Source organism: Nyctereutes procyonoides, unplaced genomic scaffold (assembly GCF_905146905.1).
Source record: "Nyctereutes procyonoides isolate TBG_1078 unplaced genomic scaffold, NYPRO_anot_genome, whole genome shotgun sequence".
Lineage (NCBI taxonomy): Eukaryota > Metazoa > Chordata > Mammalia > Carnivora > Canidae > Nyctereutes > Nyctereutes procyonoides.
In genome coordinates, this window is record NW_026575049.1 from 1,247,254 (window position 1) to 1,275,251 (window position 27,998).

The 27,998-nt window shown below is 43.7% G+C and overlaps 1 protein-coding gene across 1 annotated transcript; it reads right to left on the reverse strand.

The window, feature by feature from the left end:
* NEMP1 (nuclear envelope integral membrane protein 1) lies at positions 1-27,995 on the reverse strand. The gene is made up of 11 exons (XM_055328374.1): positions 27,617-27,995; positions 27,162-27,242; positions 19,191-19,370; positions 12,863-12,984; positions 10,981-11,200; positions 9,161-9,233; positions 7,659-7,752; positions 7,077-7,191; positions 6,121-6,346; positions 5,159-5,332; positions 1-4,461 (listed from the first exon to the last, which is right to left on the reverse strand). The coding sequence occupies exons 1-11, from the start codon at positions 27,993-27,995 to the stop codon at positions 4,284-4,286; spliced, it is 1,842 nt and encodes a 613-aa protein (XP_055184349.1). The 3' UTR covers positions 1-4,283.
* Positions 27,996-27,998: the final 3 nt, after the last annotated feature.

Here is a 27,998-nt window from a genome sequence, read left to right on the forward strand (position 1 = left end):
TATCGTCTATAAAACTTTATTAAAATTGGGATTACTTACAAATTTGTACAATAAAAATGAAAAAATATATAATAAGACATTGTTATTTTTTCTTACAGAAAAGAGTGAAAATGAGACCCATGGCAAAGAGCCATCCCTGATCATTTTGTTCCTTTCAAACATTTGTGAACATTTATTTTAAATATAAATGACAAATCTTTTAAAACAACACTAAGGCATTACCCACAGGCTAAAACTTACCCAAGAATTCCTTAGTCCTGCTATTTCACCATCAATTCCACAAACATGGGAAACTGAGGCAATGGCTGGCTGTAACAGTCCTAATACTCACATTATGAGCTATCTAGTAGGTTAAAGTGATACGAATGCTGCCCATGCTGTAGGAAAGTTCAGAGAAGATGATTTCACCATTTTCAAGTTACTGTCAAGAGTCAAGAGTATAAAGAGGAAAATGACACACACAGGCAGGGGATGTGGGAGCCCAAAGTCCCAAATTTGGGGGAGGCTGTGTGCGATTCCCACCCCCTACTAAAGCTATGTGTTGATGTGGACATGAATCTGCTTTGTTTATTCCCAGCAGGCTCTGGCTCCCATCACATAAGGCACCAAACACCCTTTTTAAGGTAGTAACCATCTAGAATCCACCTCAACAGCAACTGAGTCCATAAGCTAAGTTACCAAAAGATACCACTGATCACCATAACTGCATAGGTTTGCCTAAACATAATAATAAATTTCTGCTACATCAAAACATAAACAAGAGGTTTTGGGTGCATTTGCCTTGTGCATATGGCTATTTTTATATGTTTATTACTTGGTTTCAGTGCCTATGTAATATGAAGGCATAATAAATCTGTCAAACCATCCTCTCCTTGGTTGAAATAAAGTTCTTGGCATTTCAATATAGGTTATTATCTCATATGTCAGACCTAAGTCCAAAGGAATACTAGAAGGACATTTAATTTCCTTTCCTCCTACTTCAACTTTCACTACTCAATTCAGAGAAAAGTTATGAGTACACAGCTAAGAACCATTTTTACGCAGGCATCCATCTGAGCCCATCTTTTTTCTGGAACAAAAAGATTAAGGGCAATTGCATAATCCATTTCCAAGCTTTTTATGGATATCAAGGCCAGGAAGGACTATCTGGCCTATTTGGGTCCTTTCATTCATCAAATCTCTAACGTATATGCCAGGTGGGAATTGGGTTGAAGTCAGTGAAGAAAGGGCTAGGCCTTGAATGGGATGTATCAGCACAAAATAGAACACTGGGACCCAAAGACTATGAGCAGCAGAAACCTCTTTGTAACAGACATAAAAGTCATGAATTTGGGGGGAGGAAATAAACCAGTTTTGGTGGGATGATGTGGCTGATAGGACCTTCTTCTTAGAAGACACCCTAGTTGCAAAACTGCCCTTATTTTTGGTGATTGGTTCCATTGGTCTCATGAAAGCAATCTGTGTGGAGAAGGGAAGGGGAAATGTTTTAGGCCAGCTGGCTCTCATATTCCAATTAATGGCAGTCATGCTCTACATAACTTGGTCAGACCAATTAGCTGCGACAGATTTCCGATGCTGAAGAGACCTTGAGCCCTAGGGCCAATTTACAGCTGCATATTTGCGAGCAAGACGCTGACATGGCAGCAGACATGGCTCCAATGTTCAGCTCACTCCATGGTTATCCCTTCAATCCTTTTCGATGAGATCAGTCTGAGAGATGAGACTATGCTGAATTGCTAGAGTTGTAACTGCCAGAGAAAATTAAGTGGGGGCTTCAAGTAGTGACTGAGCCAGCAGACTAAGTGGCCAAGAGGGAGACAAGAGGAGCTCCGAAGAAGGTTTATGGAGTCAAGCAATCTGCGGGCCTATGGAGGCTCTGAAGCATCTGGGGCAGAGCCACACAAGCAGGCAGGGCAAGGACACGCAGCACACCAAAGGCACTGTCGTCCTTCACTGTCTCAGAGCAGCTCTCATTGCCGCAGGACCTATGGTCAGCTCCACTGCCTACAGCTCGGGTCTCTGACTACAGACATGGAGTAATAAACTGAGTTTGATTTTACTCACCCCAAGTTCAAACATGGTGAAAAGAAGTGGCCTGGAGATGGAAACTATATTTCACAAGGAGTTTAAGCAGAAAAAGAGGAGACTCTTGCCCTGCTTCACAGTGCTTTCTCACTGAGATAAAGATAAGAGGCAGGGAAAGTCATCCTGGAGGCAAGCTACCACCTCCCCAACAAGCAATCTGGGGGAAGGCACCGAAGTCCAGGTAATCCTGAGACCACTTGTACAGATGAATTATTTTTTAAATCAACTGCTGCTCAAATATGCTAGATCTTGATTTCTATAAATAAAGCAAAAAATACTATATTCCAGGAGTCCTAACAGTTCTTTGCAGAGAGATAAAATTTTACCATGTACCTAATTTACAAAGGCATAAAAGTTTCCCAATATAAAGCTCGTTTGCCCTGCAACTTTAACCCCTCAGCATCTGCCCAAATACTGCTTTTTCACTTTCTACTATATGTGTATTTGCAGCCAATTGAGGTAGTTGTCACATTAGGACAGTTTAAAGCTATGGGAAACACTAGTGGTGATAATCAACTGGCCACCTGGAGGGGAGTCTCAGAGCTGACATTTTGGAAGTCAGCAATGAGCCCAGGGCCTTTCAAGATTATCTGATAAATGGCTGGTCTGAAGGAGATATTACAGCTTTTTAAAAAAAATCATCTGCCTTCTTCATGATCATGGTAAACCAGTGAGCCTGATGCTGTGCTCCTGCTATCAGTGTCTATATTCCTGGCTAGAGTAATTACAGCTTCTTCCAAGGTACAGGGGTGAAGATCACCAAGACAGAACCAAGCAAATGAGAGACTTGGGAATTTGCTCCCTCATAAATGCCATTGCTGGTCTATAAAAGTACTTTCCAATGGTAAAAGAATCTGAAACTAATGCCACTGTGATAAAAGGCAGCATGAATCTCTGGTCAGAAATGGAACTGCCAGTAAGTATAGAAAAATGTGTCTGATCCTGATAGGTGAATGAAGAGGCATCAAGATTACCTGGAGGTCTATTTTGTAGCAATGCAAATTGTGGCAGCTACATAGCTACAACTTGTATGTTGTAGCAAGGAAACTTCACAGATAGTGTCGGGGCTTACAAATTAGCTAGATTGGGGGGCGGGGCATAAAAGTGATAAAGGCTGAAAAGAATGGTTAGAATGGGTAGACAAAGGAAGAGAGAAGAAAAGGAGAGTTTTTTGATTCCATAGCAACTCAAAGATACATGTTCCACTGACAGGAAAAACAGAGAGCATGTAAAAAGTATTTAAATTCTCTAAAAAACGATCACTTCTCCCAACTAGCAGGAATAATGCTACCAACCAAGGGGAAAAGAATATAAGAAATGGAACGAACCCTAAATTGTACATCACAGTTGAGGAAATAGACACTTCCTGAAAGAGCAAAGGGAACAAGGAGGAACGGGAAGGGAAGAATGCAAATGTCTTAAGATAGAATTAAAAGTTGCATATAATAAAAACCTCCCCTACAGAAGAGTTCACAAGAATGTTCCTAAAAGCAAGTGATACTTAGAATATCATATTGTGAGAACTAATTCAAAGCTCAACACAACAATTCTGGGGCGTTAATGGATAATCCATATCAATAAGCATGTAGAGGCCTATGGGCTTGTCAACCTGGAACACTTGCTGGTTCTGGAACAAGAGTTTGTTACATTTAAAAAAATATATCCATTTAAAAAACAAGACAGAAATAAAAATCTACTTTCCTCTTAAAACAGCTAAAACAAATATTATTCTAAAGTCATTGAAAGAAAAGAAGAAAAGGAGGCTCAGATTTATGGGTTTCTCTCTGGAAGATGCAGCCGAGGGTCTGAAAACATTGCTGCACATGTAACAGTTCTCACTTTTGAGTGCCAGTGATGGTGGCAGAAATGCTACCACCGAGTCAACCCTTAAGAGGCGCTAGAATGCCATGCTAGGTGTGGCCATCCAGTTTTTTGTTTTTGAAACATAAACGTGGGCCAACAACCAATAGGAAGCATTGAAAGCATTCACTACTTTACCCACTCTCCCTCAGAGATCCCACAGAGACCACCAAGACCATTTCCAAAGGGATGCCTACTCAGGCCTCTAATTTCAGTGGGAGGATTTCTATGCTATCTCATCCTGTTTCAAAGAGTTGAGAAGCAATGGTGCACAAACATAACATGGACCATTGAGATACCAAGCCAGTCCATATAAAGATAACTGACCACCACCTAAGTCAGGAGTTGATCTGTTGTGTGATAGCAGGATACTGAGGGTCTGAGTCCTCCTCTTCAGTGGATGTTTCTTCATAGATTTCATCCTGGGCAAGGATGCTCCCTAATCCATATTCCTGCTCATGGACAGAAACCTCATTTGGTGTGAGGTGAGAAGAACCTTCCACAAAGTCAGCAAATCTGGAAAAGAGAAGATAGTACTCATTAAGAACCTGCCTTCTGTCCTTTCTGGTTTCCTTTCAAAATAAGAACAAACTGAAACCCCTGATACACTCACAGCTCAAATTTTACAGTCTATCCTTACTCTGGCAGGTAAGTAGACTAAAAGCAAGAAACAAGGAGAAAAGGAAAGTTGGGATCATAAGCCAACATCCCCTGAAACCCCATCCTGCTTAATAAGCACTAGCCTATCCTTTTAGTTAGGAAAGTGCTAAGGTTCTTTTAGTCATCTGTAATCCTGATAAGATTATGGGGCATTACACATTTATTCATGTTTATGGCCCTATAAACATATGGCCATCAGGATTCCAAATTGAAGCTTCACAAACTCATTGGTACAGTTGCTCCCAAATAAAAAGGGAACACCACTGCCTCCTGCAAAAAACCCACTCAGACACAGGAAACTTAACGTGATACTGGAGTCTTCTCCTCTCAATACTATAATCAAATCCAGAGGAGATGGTTCCTTGAAGAAGCAGAAAACAGGCTACTATTTAACATAGATGATATATATATGTATCTTTTTCTCAACCACCCCTACATGAACAGGAAAACAAAACTACCAATACAAAATGTTTATCTACAAGTATGATCTCTATTAAAACGCAAGGTCACAATTACCCTGCTAGATGCCTGGAATAGCTGGCCAAGACTTTACCTCTTTGGAGACTGGATTCGAGAAACAGTCTTCCAAGCAGAGCAGTCTGGACTGTTACAATATTCTCGAAGCTCCTCTAAAGCCTTTCGGGTCTCTACCTCTCCTTGTATCCGATATTCTTCTTCTGTCAGGAGACGAGGGGGCACAGTCTTTTCTGTTGCCTTACACATCTTTCTGTGCTCACCAAAATAACATCATGAATCATTAATCAGTAATTTCTATCCAGCCTGCCCTCTAGCTCCCTTCAGTGAGCCAAGTATACAGTAGAGAGCCTGGACATTAAGAGTCATCATTCCCACCTTTCTTCTTTAGAAATCTTTACTTATAATACACTCCTGACACGCTAGACTAGGAATGACAAGTCAGAGTAATCAATATTATTCACTAACGTGAATAAATTCACTTATTTCCAATAAATGATAGATAAAATATGTATTTTCTAATAAGTGGAAAAATGACAAGAAAATGATGGTATAAGATTGTGGTCCATTAACTTGGGATTCCCCAAACTAAAGGTATCACCTTGACTATGTATAATAGAACCACCACTGACAACTTCAGAATCTATGACCATTCCATGTTCACTATGCAAAATGATATCATGCTTTGAACTACATCTTAGAACTCCCAGAGCAACCTGAGAATCAACATGAAATAATCTGAGACCAGGTGACCCTGAGGCATGTGGCATAAAAGTGATATACTCTGCACCACCTAGTGGTAACAGGAACACATGACACTTTACTGGATGCTTTTTTAAATATAAAATTACTAAACTAAAATTATAAATATGCCTATAGAGAGTCTGAAAAGAAAGATTTGGAAAGAACAAAAGCAGAAGCATAATGCAATCAATTTCCATGAACAAAGAGGCTCCCAAGTCAACGCCTCTATACCCTTTTGCTGGCAACTGCATCCCACATGGCATGTTCCAATACAAAGTTATACTGCATTTCAGTCACCTGTAAGTGATGTACAGCCACTGAATAGGGTACTCCAGGTTCTTAGTACACAGTGCAATGATGATAATTGCAAGGGCAATATGTGGTATCTGGATACCAGAATACATGAAAAATAGGCCCATCAGCTGCAAGGTCCAGGTCAGCAGGTTGATACTTCGTTCATTCTCCAAGGGCCCATACTTGTAACAGATTGCAAAACTCATGAATCCAACCGTGAGGACATAGCCTATGAGAAGAGTCATCAGAAAACATTCTTTTTCATCTTTAACTGATAAAAATAATTTGTGTGGGGAGCTGTAGTGCATTCACGACATAGCACCTATTGAACCAGGAAAATGGACAAGATCTTTATCCAGTTATTCACACTTTTTTCATTACTCAAATATATTACTCTGAGTTTCTACCCTTTCCATTGTCCCCAAATTTATTTGGTTCAAGTGGAGAATTAAAGGTACATGTTGAACAATGCTAGAAGAGTCTATTTTAAAAAGCCTAATAATACAGAAATCCAGATTAAGCACCTCTCAAAAGGTAGATTAAGGGTCACAAACTGTGTAACCAAAGGATCTTCACTTTACAGAAAGATTCACTGTAGAGTCCTTTACTCCTAAGGTCTTCAAATGTATTTAACATATGATTATATATATTACTAAGTCAATTTATAGCTTTTCAGAAAGATGCCTATTGTGTAGAGAGGTGTACTAATAAACACCAACCAATTAAAGTCTTTTCCCTGGCAGCCTGAATTTCATTTATTTTTTTATTTTTTATTTTTTTTTCTGATTTTCATTTAATGTGACAACTGCACAGGGTTAGAAATAAAGTGAAGAACTATTATTCTTAAAGATTAATAAAATGGCATGGACTCCTGTAAACAGGCAACATCTTTTCATGATCAAATGAACTAAAACAACCTATAAACATATAAAAAGGAAAGCAAAACCAACAACACTTACTTAAAAGATACTGCCAGTAACACCTCCAGATCTCTTGTAAATTTTTTAAAACTAGCTGAATGAGGTACAGAGAAAAGGACCAGCCTCCCACCAGGATGACGTAAATGGGACTTTTCTAAGACAGAGTAGAAGTGAAAACAAAAAGTTACAACAGGCTTTCCATACATAAAAGCAGCAAAATGGAACTACGATTTTAAAAAAATTCAACCTACTAAAAATGCACAAAAACCACATCTTTTAAGAAGACATCCTTTATATTTAAAATGGCATAGTATGCAAAGAACACTGGGAAAATGAGGTGCTAAATTACTTAAAAGCCTAGCTGTGTAATCAGCAAACAGGAAGGAGTCTTAATTCCCCACTGTGCACAGAATTTTAAATATAAAGGGGGAATTTGTATATAATCAGGCTCCAAATTTCATCATGGAAAGTACCTTTCTGAATTAAGGAAAGAGTCAATGAAAAAGGACACTGACTTATCAGTCACCAGTGCAAATTTTCAGTGCTGTAAGATTATCTGAGAAAACAGTCTCTCAACTTTCTAAGATCCTCCTGACTACATATGAGGACTCTGCAACTTACCTTGGGCATAAACTTGGACAGTATGAAAATGATGATTAGTAGAGAGGCCGCAATTCCCACACTCACCCCAGTAGAATAGTAGAAGATTTGGCTTCTGCAGAAAGAAACATTATTTCATGACTATGTGGTCTTCATACATGGCACTGTTCGAACAAGAACTATCCCAGCCAAAAGACAGAAAAAAAGTATAAGAGTAGAGCAGATTAGACAAGACTGGTACAACGTAATTGCGGCTGGCTTATGCGGATTGGTATCAAATATATACCAATAAGCCTCTGCTTGGTCTCAAAGTCCCATTGCAGCACCTCTTCCAACTCAGTTTTTTTTTAATTTACATTTTAAAAAAATATTTTATTTATTCATGAGAATACACAGAGAGCAGAGAGCAGAGAGAGAGAGAGAGAGGCAGAGACAAAGGCAGAGGGAAAGCAGGCTCCATGCAGGGAGCCTGACGTGGGACTCAATCCCAGGTCTCTAGGATCGCGCCCTGGGCTAAAGGCAGCACTAAACCGCTGAGCCACCCCGGCTGCCCCCAACCCAGTTTTTAATGAGAATCTTTCTTCTAAGGAATTGCCCCATTTCACTGGGGGAAAGAAAGGTGCAAGGATACTGCCTGAGTGGACACTGAAACTGGAACTGAACTGATTACCCAGAAAGATAAAGCAGATGCAGGCTCTTTCTGCCAGACATTCCTCCCTCACTGTGAGTTTCTCTCAGGATCCTCAAAATAAGGAACAACTTTTACCAATCTCACTCCAGCCCAACTTCAAACTCCAATGTGTAGTTTTCATTCTCTATTCCACAAATATTTTTTTTTTACTTGTGTACAAAGTTAATGTCGATTCTACATTTGTTCAGTGTTTGTTATCTATATGTTTTCTTATTTGTACACGTCAGTTTCACCTAGCTTAGCTAGATTCCTAAAAACAGGAAATGAATAAGTGTTTGTTCCTTTACCTCTGAATGACATGAAACTCACCAACACATGCCCCTGTAAAAATGAGGACTTAATATGTTATTTTGTTTTTTTTTTTTATTTGTTTTTTTTTTTTTTTTAATTTTTATTTATTTAGGATAGTCACAGAGAGAGAGAGGGAGGCAGAGACACAGGCAGAGGGAGAAGCAGGCTCCATGCACCGGGAGCCCGATGTGGGACTCGATCCCGGGTCTCCAGGATCGCACCCTGGGCCAAAGGCAGGCGCCAAACCGCTGCGCCACCCAGGGATCCCCTAATATGTTATTTTGAAAGGGATGTGATGTATTGGCTAAATCCCCTCACATGATGGCTCAATCCAACGGGAGAATTTGATTCTTGCCAATCTTGTTTAATAGAAGAAAAAAGCAAAAATCATAACATGTACTGAAGTATTTACAACTTTTTCCAAGGAGGCAATGTGCCTAGTCATAAAACGCATAGAAAAGGGAAGGGCAGCACTTTATGATAAAAACCAAGCAGGGCGGGTCCAAGTCTCATCATTCTGCACTCCAGCCTTGGAACCTACCTGCTCAGCAAATCTCCACAAAAAAATAGCGTAAGTCCAAGGAGGAACATGAAGAAGAGTTTGGGGTCAAATCCTGAAATAAATAAAGACTTCTGTTTCAAAGGGAAAACAAAAGTTTAAGGCATTATAGAACAAAAGACAACGCTGGCATTATTGGTCAGCTAATAAAATACAATTGATCCTTGAACAACAGGAGTTTGAATTGCATGGGTCCACTTATACACAGGCTTTTTCTGACAAATACATCACAGTACTGTAATGAATTTTCTCTTCCTATGGTTTTCTTCGTAACATTTCCTTTTCCCTAGCTTGCTTTATAGCAAGAATACAGCATCTAATATGTATAACAAACAAAATATGTATTAACTGACCATCTATGCTATCAGTTAAGTCTTCCAGTCAACAGCAGGCTATTAATAATTAAGTTCTGAGGAGTCAAAAGTTATATGCAGATTTTCAACTGAGGCAACAGGGTAAATCAGCCAGTACCTCAACCCCCATACTATTCAAGGATTAACTATAAATGCAAACCACCTACCTAAACAGTATTGTAAATTCCACACAAAGCCTGGGAACCTTTCCAAACAGAAAATAGAAGCAGGTCTCTGTCTAACCTGTACTTTTCTGGAGATCTTATTTTTATTTTGGCTATCTATGCTAAGGCTAAAAGAAACTAGGCTTTGCTTTGGATGGAGCCAGGAATGCCATCAGTACTTCATGCAATTGTCCACAAGGGGTCTCTACCACTCTGGCTTTCCTGCCGAAAGTCACTCACAGGTTCGCATTCAGCAGATTTGCCTAGAACTTTGGGTCTGGGCCCTCAGTTGTTCTCTAACTGGCTGCTTCTCTTGCCCAACACCACCACCTACTTCCTTCTGCTATACATTGTGTTGGAAAAGCCTACACTCAAACACATCTCACCCGGGACCAGGGGACCCAAGCAGAGGCCCCTCAGTGACATACCAGACACTCCCACAGCATTCACAATCAAGAGCTCTGAGTCTAGGGGAGGCCCACAAACAGAAGAGGAGCAAGAAGAATCAGTATAGGTAAAAGGAGCATTAAAAAAAAGGCAAAAAAAAAAAAAGGCAAATACTTATACAACAACAAAAACCTGTGGAACCATGGGACAATTAGAAGGGCACAATATATTTTGTAGCAAAACCCAGGAATGTTTCTGCTATTCACAACATCCCAGAACCCTAGCTGGTAACCAAGGAGGGAACAAAAGTCAGAAAATTCAACAGGATAACAACTCCAGTCCTCTGTGAAACTTTCTCAGACATATTTGGAAAAGAAAACTCCCAGTTCCACTGAATAAGCCTTAAACTTCAGTGATTTTCATAGTTACTTACAATTTCACAAATCCTCTTTTTACTTATAAAATATTAATATTCAGTTCTACCCATCTTTAGTTTCTATTATTCAACCATTCAGGTCTTCAAATGTAGGTCTATATATTCTGGACATCTAACTTTTCTAGAAATGCCCAGAAGGCAGGAATAAATCCATCTTACTCTGAAGAACAGTAGGCATTATCAGCTCAGGACCACTGGAAGTATTAGGAACACAAGTCTTCACAAATCTAGATAAGAAGGTACTCAGAATGACCTACAGTGAAGTCTCTCTTCTCGGCCTAAAGGGTTTTATGTGGGAGAGAGACTCTTAACTGTTTGAAGCAGTGGTGTACTCAGGTTATAATTAGAAGCAAAAAGGAGTTGTCTTGGGCTAACTAACTTCTCTGTCTCATTAATTACACTCTCCAAAGCTCAGTCCCTTTTCACTGTAGAATCTACCAGAAAAACAGAGGTAAGACTTACTCCGGGTCACAATGACACTGTACATCGTGTCTTCCTCTATAATCTCAACTTTGAGGCAGGTTTTTGTGCTGTATAGACCCACGTTAACATAGGTGTCATTCAATTTCTCTTTTAAAAAGGAGGAAAAAAAGTTCCAGATACTAAACTGCTCTAACTCCTTCAGTTTCTCTTCATTCTCCACCTGGGTGACTCGTACCAGTTTGGAACTATTTACCCGGATCTGTAACAGAAGTAAAATCAGGATGAGGATGAGAAAGAAGAGGGATTTTAAATTTTCGTAAATACAATTTTTTAAAAACCTCTAAACAGCTAAATCAGTAATAGTGTCAGTTTTCCACAAGGCTTATAAGAAATACAGAGATGCAGTGGCTTAAACATAATTGGGCAAGTAACATTGCACATGGTACACAGAGGCAGCTGTTAGAATGTCTTGCTGTTAATATGATCTGAATCTACTTTTTTTTTTAAGATTTTATTTATTGGGCAGCCCCAGAGGCACAGCGGCTTAGCACTGCCTGCAGCCCGGGGCATGATTCTGGAGACCCTGAATCGAGTCCCACGTCAGGCTCTCTGCATGGAGCCTGCTTCTCCCTCTGCCTGTGTCTCTGCCTCTGATTCTCTCTCTGTGTTTCTATGAATAAATAATAAAATCTTTTAAAAAAAGTTAAAAAAAAGATTTTATTTATTTATTCATGAGAAACACAGGGAGAGAGGCAGAGACACAGGCAGAAGGAGAAGCAGGCTCCATGCAGGGAGCCCGATGTGGGACTTGATCCCAGGACTCCAGGATCACACCCTGAGCCGAAGGCAGACGCTCAACCGCTGAACCACCCAGGCATCCCTGAATCTACTATTAAGCCAGAACAACACAGGGGGAAAAAAAGACTTCCAAGCTGAAGTTATCACTGTAGCTATTTGTGGGAGATCATACAAAACAAGGCTCTAGAATATTAAGAAAATTGCCAGGCAGAAACAGCCCCAGAAAACGAAAAATGTTTCCCATAATGACAGGCTGAGAAGTTCAATCCTTTGTCACCAATCACTGATTATGGGTAAATGTTGGTTATAATGTGTCTCAGATGGAATATGATCTTTATATCAGACAATAAAAAAAAGAAAATTAAAAAAAAAAGAAAACCACAAGCTCACCCTTATGTTTTTGATGTGAACCACAAATGCTCTGATCAGTAACTATGCTTATAGATGCAGCAGCATTACCAAAAGGACTCATTTTATTCAATCATTATTACAGCCAGACATTCTCACTTGCCAGGTGGCTTAACAGTGTTATGAAATGAATGAAACCAAGTCAGGGGGAAACTTTAGGCACAGGGTTTATGAAACATTTCATGTAGAATCAAAATAGAAAAGGAACAGCAAGGCAAAAGAGTTTACATCCCAACAGGCACGCAACAGTTTCCAGGCCAAAGAAGGCATAAGAAAGGCCTTTGGGAGAGCGGCGGGTTGTGCACGTGTGCATGTAGAAGAAGAAAGAGGACAAGGCATAAGAGAGGCCTTTAAGGGGGCAGTGTGCACATGCGTGACTGCGCGTGCGTGTGTGTGTGTGTGTATGTGTGTGTGTAGGAGAGAGAGGACAAGAAGGAAGCTTCTTTGGGAAAAAGAGGAAGGAAGGTTACCTTAGGGTCAAGTATTATAAGCTACTTAAGGGAAGAGAGGCAGAGAGGAACACTAAGTATAAATGGTTACTAATGAAAACACAATTCAAGATAATCTGAACCCTAACAAGGATGCTGACAATACTTTTTTTTCTTTTCCAATTGTGTGTGAAGGAAGAAAATGTGTCAAGGTACTACCTAACCTAATCACAAACATTCAAGATATTCACAGAAGCTGCCCCAGCCAGAGGCCTCCAAATTATTACCTGTATCCGTGTCCACACATCATACCACTTTGGGATAAGCACATTTTTATAACAGAATTGTTGCCTGTTATCCATATAATAAAGTTGGGATTCCTGAAGCATGACCACACCATCAGTTCCAGCTTTATGCAAAGAAAAGAAATAAGAATTGAGTATAACAGAACAAGTTAATAACTAGAATTCATTTCATAAAAAGAAACTGACCACTTTTTTGGTTTTCCTTTTTCAACTGAAGTATATTACAATATAATATCGTATATACAATATAATATTGTAATATACATTACATATATTACAATAGTATCAGGTGTACAACACAGTGATTCTAAAAGTCTATCCATTATGCTATGCTCACCACAAGTGTAGCTACCACCCGCTGCCATACGATGCCATCACAGTACCATTGAAACTGACCACTTTCTTAAAGTTGGGATTAAAATGTCAATGACTGATAAACAAGAAAACTGAAATGAGAGAAGAAATAAGGCAGAGTCTTATTTCTGTCAAATTTAATTATTTAAATATTATAGTCACTAACCCAGAATAAGCAATAATAAACGCTGCTATTAAGTATTTATTAAGATAGTATGCTGTTTTTCATTGAACTCTCCAACAAGCTAGGAGGCAGGCACTCTCCTAATCCCTGTTTCACAAATTTAAAAAACCTGATGCTTAAGAAGGATTAAGAATTTGCCCAAAGTCACACAGCTAGTGAACAGCTTCACTGAAATTCACACGCAGGTCCTGCTTCCTTAATAAAGGCATAGCTAAAGTAACTCCATTTATTTCCTCTATCCTTTTCCTGAGTTGGATGAAGAGATGTGGCAATGTTTTTGTATACACAATACTTTGAGAAGATACTAAAAGATCACAAAGTTGCTTTTTTCCAGCTGTTTTAAGAGCAATTACTATATGCACTTCCTTTGATTTTACCAAGACAGAAGATTCTCCATTCAGAAGTTTGTATTCAATCCCAGCCAATTCAAGGTTTAAAAGTGACCACCTCTTGTACCTTCCCACTCAAGTTTGTACAAGCTACCTTCTTTATCACAAATAACTTTTTTCTAGAGTTCTACATTGTACTTACCAATCTATGAAGTGTTACTAAGTGGAAATTTTGTTATTACTCTGGTCTAGATACAAAGATAGGTAGATTTAAATAAACTAAAAAACAGCCCAAAAACATTACAAAAACTTCAGCCAAACCTTAAAAAACCAAAGTTACACACACAAAAAAGGCAATGATACCTGCCAGTCCAAAATGTTTTGTTTTATTTTATTTTTTTAAGATTTTATCCATTTATTCATATGAGACACAGAGAGAAAGGCAGAAACATAGGCAGAGGGAGAAGGCTCCCTGTGGGGAGCCCGATGTGGGACTCCATCCCAGGTCTCTGGGATCCTGACCCCAGCCAAAGGCAGAAGCTCAACCAGTAGAGGATCCCTGGGTAGCTCAGTGGTTTAGCACCTGCCTTTGGCCCAGGGCGCAATCCTGGAGTCCCGGGATCAAGTCCCACGTCGGGCTCCCGATATAGAGCCTGCTTCTCTCTCTGCCTGTGTCTCTGCCTATCATAAATCAATCAATCTTTAAAAATAATAATAATAAAAAAAAGATTAGAAGCTCAACCAGTGAGCCACCCAAAATGGTTTTCGAGTGAAGCTAAGATCTTGAAGTTAATTTCTGTCCTAAACCTAAGAGCAAAAATTATAAAACTCTTAGAAAACATCGGTATGGATCTTCATGACCACAGATTAGGCAACGGTTTCTTAGATATGATACAAAAGCATAAGCAACTGAAGAAAAACCAGATGAATCAAAGTTCAAAATAATCTAAAATTTTTGTGTTTCAAAGGACCGTATCGAGAAAGTACACAGACAACACACAAAATGGGAGAAAACATTTGCAAATCATATATCTGATAAGGGTCTACTATCCAGAATATATAAACAGCTACAACTCAACAATAAAAAGAGAAATAGCACAATTATAAAAATGGGCAAAGGATCTGAATAGACATTTCTCCAAAGAAGATACACACAAATGCCCAACAGACACATGGAAAGACACTCAACATCATTAGTAATCAAGGAAATACAAATCAAAACCACAATGAAATACCACTTTACACTCATTAGGAAGACTAAAATCAAAGAGAATAACAAGAGTTGGCCAGGATGAGAGAAACTAGAACCCTCATACACTGCTGCTGGGGATGTCTAATGGCACAGCCTCTTTGGAAAACAGTCCGGCAGTTTCTCAAAGTGTTAAACACAGAGTTACTACATGACCCAGCAATTCCACTCCTAGATATATACCCAGGAAAACGAAACACGTGTTCACCCAAAAACTTGTACATGACTGTTCATAGCAGCTATATCACAATTAACTAAAAAATAGAGATCCAAATGTCCATGAACTAATGGATAAAACAAAATGTGGTATGTCCATCTATACAGCGGGATATTGTTCAACCATAAAAGGAAGTACTAATACATACTACAACGTGGATGAACCTTGAAAACATTATTCTTTTTTTTTAAGATTTTATTTATTCATGAGAGACACAGAGAGAGAGAGAGGCAGAGACACAGGCAGAGGGAGAAGCAGGCTTCATGCAGGGAGCCTGACGTGGGACTTGATCCCGGGTCTCCAGGATCACACCCTGGACCGAAGGCGGCACTAAACCGCTGAGCCACCCGGGCTGCCCTGAAATCATTATTCTGAATGAAAGCAGTCAGACCAAAAAGACCATATATCATTCTACTTATATGAAATGTCCAGAATAGGCAAATATGACCAATTTTATTATATGTGAATTATACCTCAATTTTTAAGAAAATTCAGTCTTGGGCCATGTAGGTGGCTCAGTCAGTTAAGCATCTGCTGTTAACTCAGGTCATGATCTCAGGGTCCTGGGATCGAACCCCATGTCAGGCTCCTGGCTCAGTGGTGAGTCTGTTTCTCCCTCTCCCTCTGCCCCTCCCTCCACCTCATGAATGAAGGTGCACTCTCTCTCAAATAAATAAATAAATAAAATCTAAAAAAATAAAAAATAAGAAATTCAGTCTTGATATTGTAGGGGAAGAAAAATTTTCTTTGATCCTCTTAGGGCCTCTGGCTGGGCCCAAAAATTTAAACTGACAAAGACAAATTAACAATGGAAAAGCATACATATTTACTTAATAAGTTTTACGTGACATGAAAACCTTCATAAGGAAATGCAGACCCAAAGAAACAGACCTACATCCTATTATGCTATGTGTGATGAAGAGTGGACACTTGTGGAGGACTATGAGAGGGTAAAGAGTATGTGGTCATAGTAGTAAACTGGGGGAAACTGAGTAAGGCCTATTTGCTTGGATTCCTCTTGCTGTCCCATCGTCTGCATTTCCTCAGTATAGGTAGAGAAGGCACCTCGCAGGATTTTATGGCCAGTTTCAGAGAAGGGTGAGGTAGGGAGGTCAAAGACACTTCTTGCATCGGTTTTCTTAAACTCCCACAGCTTCAAATATTCAATATGCCAAGATGCTATATTTTGAGGGAGCATGCCCTGAACCCCCATCTATCAGCTTCTCACTAGGGTTTACTCCCGCAGTAATTAGGATTTCCTCCTAACTTATCTTTTATAAAATGAAACCTTTTCAAAATCCTGTCGACATCTGTCTCACTAGCAAGCCCACAAATGTACTGAAAGAGGGACGCCTGGGTGGCTCAGTGGTTGAGTGTCTGCCTTTGGCTTGGGTTGTGATCCTGGGGTCCTGGGATGGATGAGTCCTGCATTAGGCTCCCTGAAGGGAGCCTGCTTCTCCCTCTGCCTATGTCTCCAACTCTCTATGTCTCTCATGAATAAATTTAAAAAATATTTTTTAACGTACTGAAAGAATACCCACTCACAGATATGGTTCAAGAGTTTATTTTCTTGGAATACCTGGCTGGCTCAGTCAGAAAAGCATGTGAATCTTGATCTCGGTGTTCTGAGTTCGAGTCCCATGTTGGGTATAGAGATCACTTAAATAAATAAAATTTTTTTTTAAAGTTTATTTTCTTCTGGAGAGTATAAGAGTAAGGTCATTGAGTTGACTACTGCATTGACAAATTCACTGGGGTATGCAAAAACATTGGGAAATATTTTTTAAAATGCTGTACAAGAACCTATCACTTCCTTAAAAGAATATCCAGTCTATGTACAAAGCCCAAAGTAAATACACCTGTCCAAAAAAAAAAAAAAAACAAAACAAAAAGAATCACACTTGTTAGCCCCTTCTCTCTCGTAACACCAAGTAACAGAACACTATACTTTTTTTTTCAAGATTTATTTATTTGTTCATGAGAGACACACAGAGAGAGAGAGAGAGAGAGAGAGAGAGAGAGGCAGAGACACAGGCAGAGGGAGAAGCAGGCTCCATGCAGGGAGCCTGATGCGGGACTTGATCCCAGGACTCCAGGATCACACCCTGGGCCAAAGGCAGGCGCTAAGCCGCTGAGCCACCCAGAGATTCCCCGAACACTATACTTTTTAAAGCTCGCTATTAAAAAATAAAAATAAGGGATCCCTGGGTGGCGCAGCAGTTTGGCGCCTGCCTTTGGCCCAGGGCGCAATCCTGGAGACTCGGGATCGAATCCCACGTCGGGCTCCCGGTGCATGGAGCCTGCTTCTCTCTCTGCCTGTGTCTCTGCCTCTCTCTCTCTGTGACTATCATAAATAAATAAAAATTTTTTAAAAAAAGATTTTATTTTTAAGGGACGCCTGGGTGGCTCAGTGGTTGAACATCTTCTGCCTTCCACTGAGGGCACTATCCCGGGTGTGGGATCGAATCCTGCATCTGGCTCCTTACTTCTCCCTCTGCCTATGTCTCTACCTGTCTTTCTGTGTCTCTCACGAATAAATAAAATCTTAATTTTTTTTATTATTAACTAATCTCTATACCCTACGTGGGGCTCAAACTCACAATGGTGAGCTCAAGAGTTACATGCTTTGCCAACTGAGCCTGCCAGACACCCCCCTCATTTTTTTTTTTTATTGGAAATACATGGAAAAAGACCAGGAGAAAGTGTGCTAAAATAGATTGCCCCTGAATGGAATAAACAGCGAGGGTTTTCCTTACTTCTTTATACTTAATTGTGCTTGCCAAATAGCCTAAAATAAGCTCATTATTTATTTTACAATATAAAACTTCCAGTGAGAAAAAGCCACCTACCTTTTGAAGTACTGCATTTTATCGTTAGGTACCTTTGGCTTTTAGAAAGTTCTTCTCTACTGGATGATGTCTCTGTAGCTGCCACCCACTTGCTACCAGGTCACACGGAATATCATGCCAAATTTACCCTTCTCCAAGTTAAGACGCCACTGTTCTCATTAAGGAAACTTAAGTGTCTGCTGATCCAGCTCCAACTAGGTAGGGACTTTTTCACATACATTCTTTCTCCCCCACAATCCACACAGCCCCATTTTACAGGTTAACCACCGGCCCAAGTTCAATCAGATCCTAAGTAGCCCGTCAACGTCACTCTGGGCCCCTCCGCTGCAAAAGCACCTTCCTGGATACCTACCTGCCCCCCCACCCCCACCCCCAAAAAAAAACATTTCGGAGGACGTTACACTTTGGAACTAGATCTACGGGTCCGAGGCAATCTCAAAGCTGCAGCTAGACATAATCGCAAGTGACAGCGCGAGAGGCAGCAAAGGTGAGCGCATCGGCCTTTACGAGATAGGGTATCCTTAACCCCATCTTCCAGCTCCCTCCGGCCGAACCGGGAGGCCTCACCAGTTTTTCTGTTGTGCATTTTGATTGATAAGAGGGTTGAAGGTTTTCTAGCAACATTCTAGGTGTCAGGAGTTAGAGCGTCCGCGGTGAGGGGCTTCCTTTCCGTCCAAAGCCAATCGCCCAGCGGTAGACGGCAGCGAGTCGCCGCGAGAAACGAGTAAATTCCCCAAAAGAAAAAACTGACGCTGAATGATGGGTTTAGCTGGGGGTGCGGTTTCTTTTTTTTTTTCCGGAAACGCGAACCGGACGGCGACACGTTGTTTCTAAAGGGCCGGGACCTCACTCACAAGGACGGCGCCCACTCCCTCCCAGCCACACCCGGCCCCGGTCCGGCCCCGGTCCGGCCCCGAGCCGCGCGGCCGGCGGCGAGGGCGCGGGGTCGGTCACAGCGCCGGAAGCCGCGCGGCCCCGCACGTCCTCTCCCGAGCCGGGCCCCTCTCGGTCTCCCGCGAGCCTCCAGGCTCCTCCCCGCTCCGGGGACCCCGCAGGCCGCCCGGGCCCGGCGCCCCAGGACACCCCCACGCCCCCGCCCCGCCCCCCGGCAGCCGCTGCCGGCGGTACCTGCGCTGCAGGCCAAGCAGCCGGAGAGAAGCAGGAGCAGCCGCACTGCCCCGCCGCCCCCACGGCCCCCGGTCCCCCAGCCCCAGGGCCCGGCACCAACTGCCGGCGACACCGCCACTTTCATTCCTCCCGCCGTGCTCGCCTCAAGCCGCCTCCTCCTCACGTGCCTCTCCCCAGCAACTAACCGGAACAGGCAGGGCCAGCAGCCTATCCGCTGCAAGACCTGCCCCGCGCCGACCAATCGCATGGGCGGAGCCGCGAGCCCCGGGCCTCGACGAACTCCAAACCCCGCCTCCTAGCAACTGCGGCGAGAGGGCGGGAACAGGAGCTTTCAGCCTATTAGAGACAGAGCCCTCACCTTAGCAAGGGCGACAGGAAGATCCCACCCCTTAACAACATGCTTCCGCCTCCCGGTTATTTACAACTGGTGTGATTGACGGTAGGCTCAGCCAATAGAAAAGCAGAATGGGCGAGGCCTCCTTGACCAAATTTGATTATCTCCATCAAAACTGTCTCAAGTTCCTTCTGTTTTCTTTCCTGTTTACCACGATCGTTCTGTTATGGGAAACTAAGCCTTGAGACCGCTTTATAAGTAGGATCCTGACAGGACAATTTTTTTTTAAGACGATGTGTTCTCCAAAGTCCTACATGATTTAAAACAAGTTGTACACAAAAAATTGTGTCCGTTTTATGGAAATAAGCATTAGCATTTAAAAATATAGGCCTATAGAAAAAATCTATATGTATAGGCCTAGGGCGGTCCTGGCTGGTTCCGTCCCTAGAACATGAGAACCTTGATCTCGGGGTCGTGAGTATGAGCCCCACACTAGGTGTAGAGTTTACTAAAATAAATCAATAAACTTTTAAAAATAAAATTAAAATGTAAGCATAGAGCTTTGGAGGGTAAATTTTTATTTCTTTATTTGTTTATTTACTGAGGAATCTATACCCTCAACTAGGGCTCAAACTTAACCTTGAGATCAAGAGTCCCTGATCTTCAGACGGAGCCAGTCAGGTGCCCGTGAGGATGGCAGAGTTGGAAGTAAAATGAATGTGAGGATTAGGAGAAAGTTTTTTTATTCCTTATAGCATCTTGGGAGACAAATATCTCCAATTAAGAAGCCGAGATTAAGACAAAGAGCCTGCCCAAAATTGCACAGTTGGGATGGGCTGTGGTTTCAACCCAAGGCTTACTCAAAAGCCTGAGTACTTTCTATGCACTGGGCTAGTGCTGTTTCCCATTAAATGATTTTAAACAGTGAGGGTCTAGAAAGGTGCCTGGTCATAAACAGATGTTCAGTTAATGTTAGTAGAAATTGAAGTATCTTATTATTATTATTATTATTATTTTTTAGAGGATCTGACAGTGGTAGATAGGAGCACTAGAAATAGAGCCTAGCAAGGAAATTCAGGAAAGGCTGGTTACTGCTCGGAAAAGTTCAAGCTTTCAAAAGAAGGTATTTTTAAAGAGTCAAAATGGATCTGAGCCATAGGCAGAAGAAATTTCATCCTTATACAGAAAAATCTGGGCTACCCCTGCTGCAGTAGTTACCCTGTGTCTCTCACGCACATTCCCTTCGCTGACGTGAGGAGGATAATATCAAGAGTAAGAATCACATTGATACTATGTACAGGGGACCCCTGGGTGGCTCAGCGGTTTGGCTCCTGCCTTTGGCCCAGGACATGGTCCTGGAGTCCCAGGATCAAGTCCCACTTCGGGCTCCCTGAGTGGAGCCTGCTTCTCCCTCTGCCTGTGTCTCTGCCTCTTCCTCTCTCTCTCTGCATCTCTCATGAATGAATAATAAAAAAAAAAAGATCCTATGTACACTTGATGTCATGCAATGACACCCCACACACCCATAAACCTAAACTAATTATGAGAAAAACATTAAATAAATTCCAATAGAGGTCCAAACCATAAAATACCTGACTAGTACTCCTCAAAACTATCACAGTCATCAAAAACAAGGAAAGATTGAGAACCTCTAAGAGCCAAGAAGAGGCTAAGGCAACACAAGAACTAACTGAATATGCTATCATGGATGGAATCCTGGAATAGAAAAAAAAATAGGTAAAACACAGAAAATCTGAATAAACTGTAGACTTTTCATTAATAATAATGTATGATTACTGGTCCATTAATTGTGGCAAATGCACCATACCATACTGATATCAGGGAAGAATAATAGAAACTGGATATGAAGTTAGGAGAACTCTTTGTACTATCTTCTCAATTTTTCTGTAAATCCAAAAGTTTAAAAAAATAAACTTGTAGACACACATGTGCACATGCACACACACTCATTCATTTTTACCAGGTCCCAAATTGTCACCATTCATAGCTCACTCTTTGGTTTTGAATAAAGGCCAGGGAACAGAAGAACTAATTCCAGATTTGGGAAATAATTCCAGAAGATCACTATCACTACTTTTAACACGTAAAAAGGAGGTATATAGGAATGAGACTGCATTGTCCATAAACACATTACACCTTACCACCCAAATAACTTCTGTCACTTAAGGGAATTACGCAAGAAGCTTTTAGCCTGATTTTTATCACGAGGACACTGCTCAAAACACTTCAAGAATCATCTTCGGGAAGTGCCGGGCTGGCCCAGTCAGTAGAGCATATGACTCTTGATCTTGGGGTTGTAAACTCGAGCCCCACATTGGGCATAGAGATTACTTAAAAATAAAATCTTAAAAAAAATAAAAATAAAAATAAAATCTTAAGGGGTGCCTGGGTGGCTCAGCTGGTTAAGTGTCTGCCTTCAGCTCAGGTTATGATCCCAGGGTCCTGGGATTGAGCCAGTGTCTGGCTCCTGGCTCAGTGGGAAGCCACTGAGCCTGCTTCTCCGGCTCCCCCTGCTTGTGCTTTCTCTGTTAAATAAATAAATAATTTTTTTTTTTTAAAAATCTTTAAAAAAATAGAATTATCCTCAGAGTCTCCAGCACACAATGCAATGAATATTCATTATCTGCAGGTGGATCTGATGTATGCAAATAGCCAAAAACTCAGGCCAAGACCATTGTGCAAATGGGGTGGGAAATCTGGATAATTAATGTGTTTTAGAATATTTTTGGATTTTAGAAAGGTAATATGTTGCATATACAACGTATAGAGCAACAATCACAATGGGGCCTGGGACAGCACTCTATAATTAAACAAATTAATTTTTCTGCATTGAGACCTAAATATTCACACTGAATGGAATGTAGGATAAATGAAACTATAAATAACTTCATGTATGGGCACCTGGGGTGGCTCAGTGGTTAAACGTCTGCCTTTGGCTCAGGGCATGATCCCGGGGTCCTGGGATCGAGTCCCACATCGGGCTCCCTGCATGGAGCCTGCTTCTCCCTCTGCCTATGTCTCTGCCTCTCTCTCTCTCTCTCTGTCTCTCATGAATAAATAAATAAATTAAAATCTTAAAATAAATAAATAACTTCATGTAAGTTTAGGAGAGCTGCCACAGAATAAGTAAGTTCAGGACAGATTAGGCTTGGTGTCAAATGAGTTAAGAAAAAGTTTTGGTTTTCACAATTGTTTTAGTTTGGGAAAAGGATTCCAGATAATAAATATATGATAAAGACACTCCATTCCATCTATTCAGTCACCCAAGCTAGAAGCCCAAGAGTTACCCTAACCTCTTCTTTTCCTCTATCTCAACCCCATAGCTAATCATCAAATTCTACTGATTTTACCTCCTTTCTTCTGAATGGGTCCTTTCCATCCCATGCCAGTGATTTAGTCTAGCACCTTGCCACTTCTCACTTGGACCACTTTGGTTTCCTCCAAGCTGGCTTTCCTGCTGTTTTTGCAGCCATAGAACTCTTCAGGGGCACCTAAGTGGCTCAGTGGTTGAGCATCTGCCTTTGGCTCAGGGAGTGATCCCGGGGTCCTGGGATCAAGTCCCACATCAGGCTCTCTGCATGGAGCCTGCTTCTCCCTCTGCCTATGTCTCTGCCTCTCTCTGTGTGTGTCTCTCATGAATAAATAAATAAAATCTTAAAAAAAAAAAGAACTCTTCATCCACACTACCCCAAAATGCAGATCTGCCTGTGTCACTGCCATATTACAGTCTTTATGATTCCCTCGTATCCCTGGTGATGAAGCCCAGGGTCCCTAGTGTGATTGAAAACACAGATGTAGGGATCCCTGAGTGGCACAGCGGTTTGGCGCCTGCCTTTGGCCCAGGGAGCGATCCTGGAGACCCGGGATCGAATCCCACGTCGGGCTCCCGGTGCATGGAGTCTGCTTCTCCCTCTGCCTATGTCTCTGTCCCCCTCTCTCTCTCTGTATGATTATCATAAATAAATTAAAAAAAAAAGAAAACACAGATGTAAAGAAACCAACTACAATTGTGCTATTCAAAGCTTGTTACAAAACTGCAACAAAAGCATTTCAGAAGGAAGCCTGGGTGGCTCAGTGGCTGAGCACCTGCCTTTGGCCCAGGGCATGATCCTGGAGTCCCAGGATCCAGTCCCACATTGGGCTCCATGCATGGAGCCTGTTCTTTCTCTGCCTATGTCTCTGCCTCTCTTTGTGTGTGTCTCTCATGAATAAATAAATAAAATCTTTTTTAAAAAGGCATTTCAGAAAGTAAATGGAAGCATTTAGAAACTTTTCTAACAGTTTGACAGAGAATCTTTATTGAGTCTATTTTTTTTAAGATTTTATTTATTTATTCATGAGAGATACGAGAGAGAGAGAGAGAGAGAGAGAGAGAGAGAGAGGCAGACACACAGGCAGAGGGAGAAGCAGGGCTCATGCAAGGAGCTGGATTTGGGACTTGATCTGGGATCCCAGGATCATGCACCTGAGCGGAAGGCAGACACTCAACCGCTAAGCCACCAGGCATCCCCAGAGAATCTTTATTGAATCTAATAAAAATGTGGATTTTATTTTACTTTTCTAATAATTCATGTTTAGTGTATTTTATAAAAATAGGACACAATAGATTGGAATTTTTAAAATTGGTCCTTTACCACAGTTTGAAAAGCACTAGGTTATAATACACTTAATTAAATGGACTTGCAGAAAGAAATAAAATGGACTTGCATACCTCCTTTGGAAATTTTTTTTACATTTTATTTATTTATTTAGATTTTTATTTATTTATTCATGAGAGACAGAGAGAGAGAGAGAGAGAGAGGCAGAGACACAGGCAGAGAGAGAAGCAGGCTCCATGCAGGGAGCCCGATGTGGGGCTCGATCTCGGGACTCCAGGATCACGCCCTGGGTAGAAGGCAGCACTAAACCACTGAGCCACCCCGGGCCGCCCTATTTATTTATTTATTTATTTATTTATTTATTTATTTGCGAGACAGCAGGTGTGAGTGCTAGCATAGGAGCACGGGGCAGGGCTGGTGGTAGTGTAGGAACAGAGGGAGAGGGACAAGCAGACTCCACACTGAGCACGGAGTCTGACACAAGAGGTCCGTCTCACAACCCTGAGATCATGACCTGAGCTGAAACCAAGAGTAGGATCCTTTAACTGACAGAGCCAAGCAGGTGCCCCTCCCTGGATTGGATTTTAACCACCACCTTAGCCTATCCAGCAATAAGGAACAATTTCTAGTTTCTGAAACATATTGTTTCATATCTCCATGCAAGTTTACATTTGGCTCTGACCCTTTCTCCTAGAAATCTATATACATCAATATCCTAGGCTACATCATCTGCCCTTTGGATGCCTGCCTAAACCGGTTTCCTACAACCCCAGGCAGGAGAGACATCACTTGCCCCCTCTTCTTCTGTCATCATTTTGTACCCCTATTGTTGTACTATCTCCCTACCTCCTCCTTAAAGGCAGAGGTCAGGGTTATTTGTAAAGTGACTAAACTGCAGGACAACACTCCTTACACTGCAACATGTTACAAAGAAAACAATGACTATCGTTATGCTGTATTCATATTTTTCTGTTACTAGCAAGGATTTTAGTCTTCTACCTTTCCCATCGGGTATGAATTTACCAGAACACTGGAGATTCTAGTTTCATTTTTTTATCTAAGGAAACTCTACGCCCAACGTGGTCCCGGAGCTCACCACCCCAAGATCAAGAGTTGCATGCTCTACAGCCTGGGCCAGCCATGTGCCCCACAGCAGTGGATATTCTTGAAGACCAAAGAGCCAGACTCGTGAGACTCACTGGAAACTTTAAGAAAGGAGACCTCTCCACTTCAGTGTTGCCCAGGTTCAGCCCCTTTTGGAGTAAAATGTGTCAATTCAGCCTTTTCAAGACTGCTCAGACCAGGAAATAGCATCATCATTCATTCATTTCAGAGGGCCCACCAGATAGCCCACCTACCCTGGAGAAGTCCTGGGTTGAGGGAGACAAGCAACTGTAACTGAACAAAGAGCCACAAAGCCGCGGAGGGAGGGAAGAAACGTGCCTAGAGGGGGTGCAGGAAGGTGACATGTGAGCCAGACCTTGCTGAGTGAACTGGATTTGGCCTGGTAAAGACATAGGGGAGGGGAATGTGAGCAGTGCAGTCTGCTAGATGAGAATCTACACGTGCCCAGGAACGACAATCCTTCTGGTTAGCAATTTCCTCACTCCTCTTCCACCCACTTCTTCACAATCTTTTCCCTTGTTCTTGGAATACTGGGACTGGGGATACGGTTTCCCTTCCTGGAAGAGACCAGAGTAGACAATGACTTAATCCTGGATTAAATGGGATCTGTTGCTGTGCTCTGGGAACAGTCAGATGGAGGAGGGGGGAAGCAGGTGAGTCAGGTAGGGAAGTGGTCCCGAACCCACACTGGGGAGAATGGGGCTCACGGAGAAAAGAAGCAAGATGTTTGTATTTGTGCTATCCCTTTTTTATCATCCCCCCCACACGCACCTATCTTTTATCTTTGTTTTTCTATCGCTTCTCATAGTCTCAGTCTCTTTGTCTCTGTCTCTCTCCATGTGCAAAAGGCTGGAAATTCCTAGTTCTCAGCGGAAGGGAGTGGGAGGGGAGTTGGGGGTGGTAGGAGTGGGAGGCAAGCGAAGAACAGACATCTCAGCAGCTCCGGCTGCGGGGGCGCTCTGGGCCTCTTGCGGGGCTTCACAAGTCAATGATTTTCTAAACGTATATATTTTTAAATCCACACATAGGGGCTCAGATACAAACCTAGAGAGAGACAGAAACACAGATACACAAGTCGATGTAAAGAAACATATAAATACATTATCTCGGGATACAGAGGCACAAACTAGCAAGAACGTCTTAAATTTGCTTGGCACTTCACAGAGTTTTCGTATACATCCTGTCACTTGAACCTCACGACAACCCTAAAAACACCCGGGAGTTTCACTCTCGCAGCCAGGGAGACCCCTTGAGTCCCCTAGGGGACCGGGCGAGCCCGGGCCTGGGCGCTGGCCTCCCTTCCTCCCCCGCTGGACGCGTGCCCGCCCGGGGCCCAGCGCTCGGCCCCGGGCTCGGCTCCTCCCCCGTCCTCCTCCCCGGCCTGGGACCCAAGCGCCCGGCGCCCAGGCGGTGACCCGTCGCGGGCTTCGCTCCCCCCTCCGCCCTCTTCCCCGGACCGGGGGCTCGGCGCCGCCCCAAAGGGGCCCGGGTGGGAGAGAGGGGGGCGCCTGGAACAGAGGCTGCGTGGGCGGAGGATGTGCGTCACGGGGCGCGTGGGCAGGCGGAGGGAGGAGGCACGTGGAAACCCGGGGCCAGCGGCTGGCAGCCCGAGCTCCAAAATAACCAGAGGGTGGGGGAGGGGCACGGCGCCCCGGGGGTCGGGGGCGCCCCGGAGCAGCCGCTGTGCGCGGTGCGGATCCCGCCCGTCGCCGTCTCCCCCTCGCGGCGTCTGGGGCTCAGGGGCAAGGAGACGAGCAGCGCAGCCACCGAAATCGCACCCGGCGGCGCACCCCCCCCAGGCCGAAAGGTCCCCTCGCGGAGCGGGAATGCAGAAGCGGCCCCCGCCCGCGCCGCCCCCGCCCCGCCCCGCCCCGCCGGCCCCGGGCCACTCACAAGTGCGGAATGGCGGGGCGGGGCTGCGGATTCGGACGGGGGGGGCTCCCGCAGCCAGGCCGCTCGCGCCCCCAGCCGGGCCTGGAGCGGGTGGACCGGCCCTAGGAGCCCCCGCCCGCCCCCGCCCCCTCCCCCCCCCGACCTCCGAGCCGTGGGCGGGAGAGTAATGGGAACCAGATGGGGCTAGGAGAGACACGCGGGGAGGGGGCCTGCGGGGGGGCGCTGCGGGGGCTGCGGGGGGCCGGCTCCCGCACAGCTCCTCCCTGCAACTCCGCCGCCGGGAGCCACGTCGGACTCTCCGGCCTCCAGCCCGTCTTCCGTTAGACTCTCTGGAGCGCAGTCGGTCCCCTAAAAACATCCGCGGAAGGGCCATCCTCCCCGTCGCGGCCTTGCCACAGAATTCCGCGGAGCAAAAAAGGGGCGACGCGCGGAGGCAGGAGGGGAAGCCCTCCCACCGCCTGGCCCCCGACCGCCCGGCGCGGCAGCCGCGAGCACGGCCCGCCCGCTCCTGCGCCCCGAGCGCCGGCCGGGAGGCGAGCAGGGCTGGAGGCCCGGGCCCCCGAGGGCCGCCCTCGCGAGGCCGCCCGTCGCAGCGGGGGATTCCTGCCGAGCCCCGCGCGCACGCGGGCAGCCGACGGGCGCACCCGAGCCCGCCAGCTCTCCCCGGCTCCCTGCCGTGTGCGCGCGTGTGCGCCTCTCCGTGTTCCGTGTGCCCGCGCGTGGCGGTGGAAGTCCGCTCCCCGCCCCGGGGTAGGAGCGGGCGGCGGGGGGTAGGAATGTCGCCGGCTGGGCGCTCACGTGGGTCCGTGGGCGCGGAGAGGGCCGGCTGCGCATCCG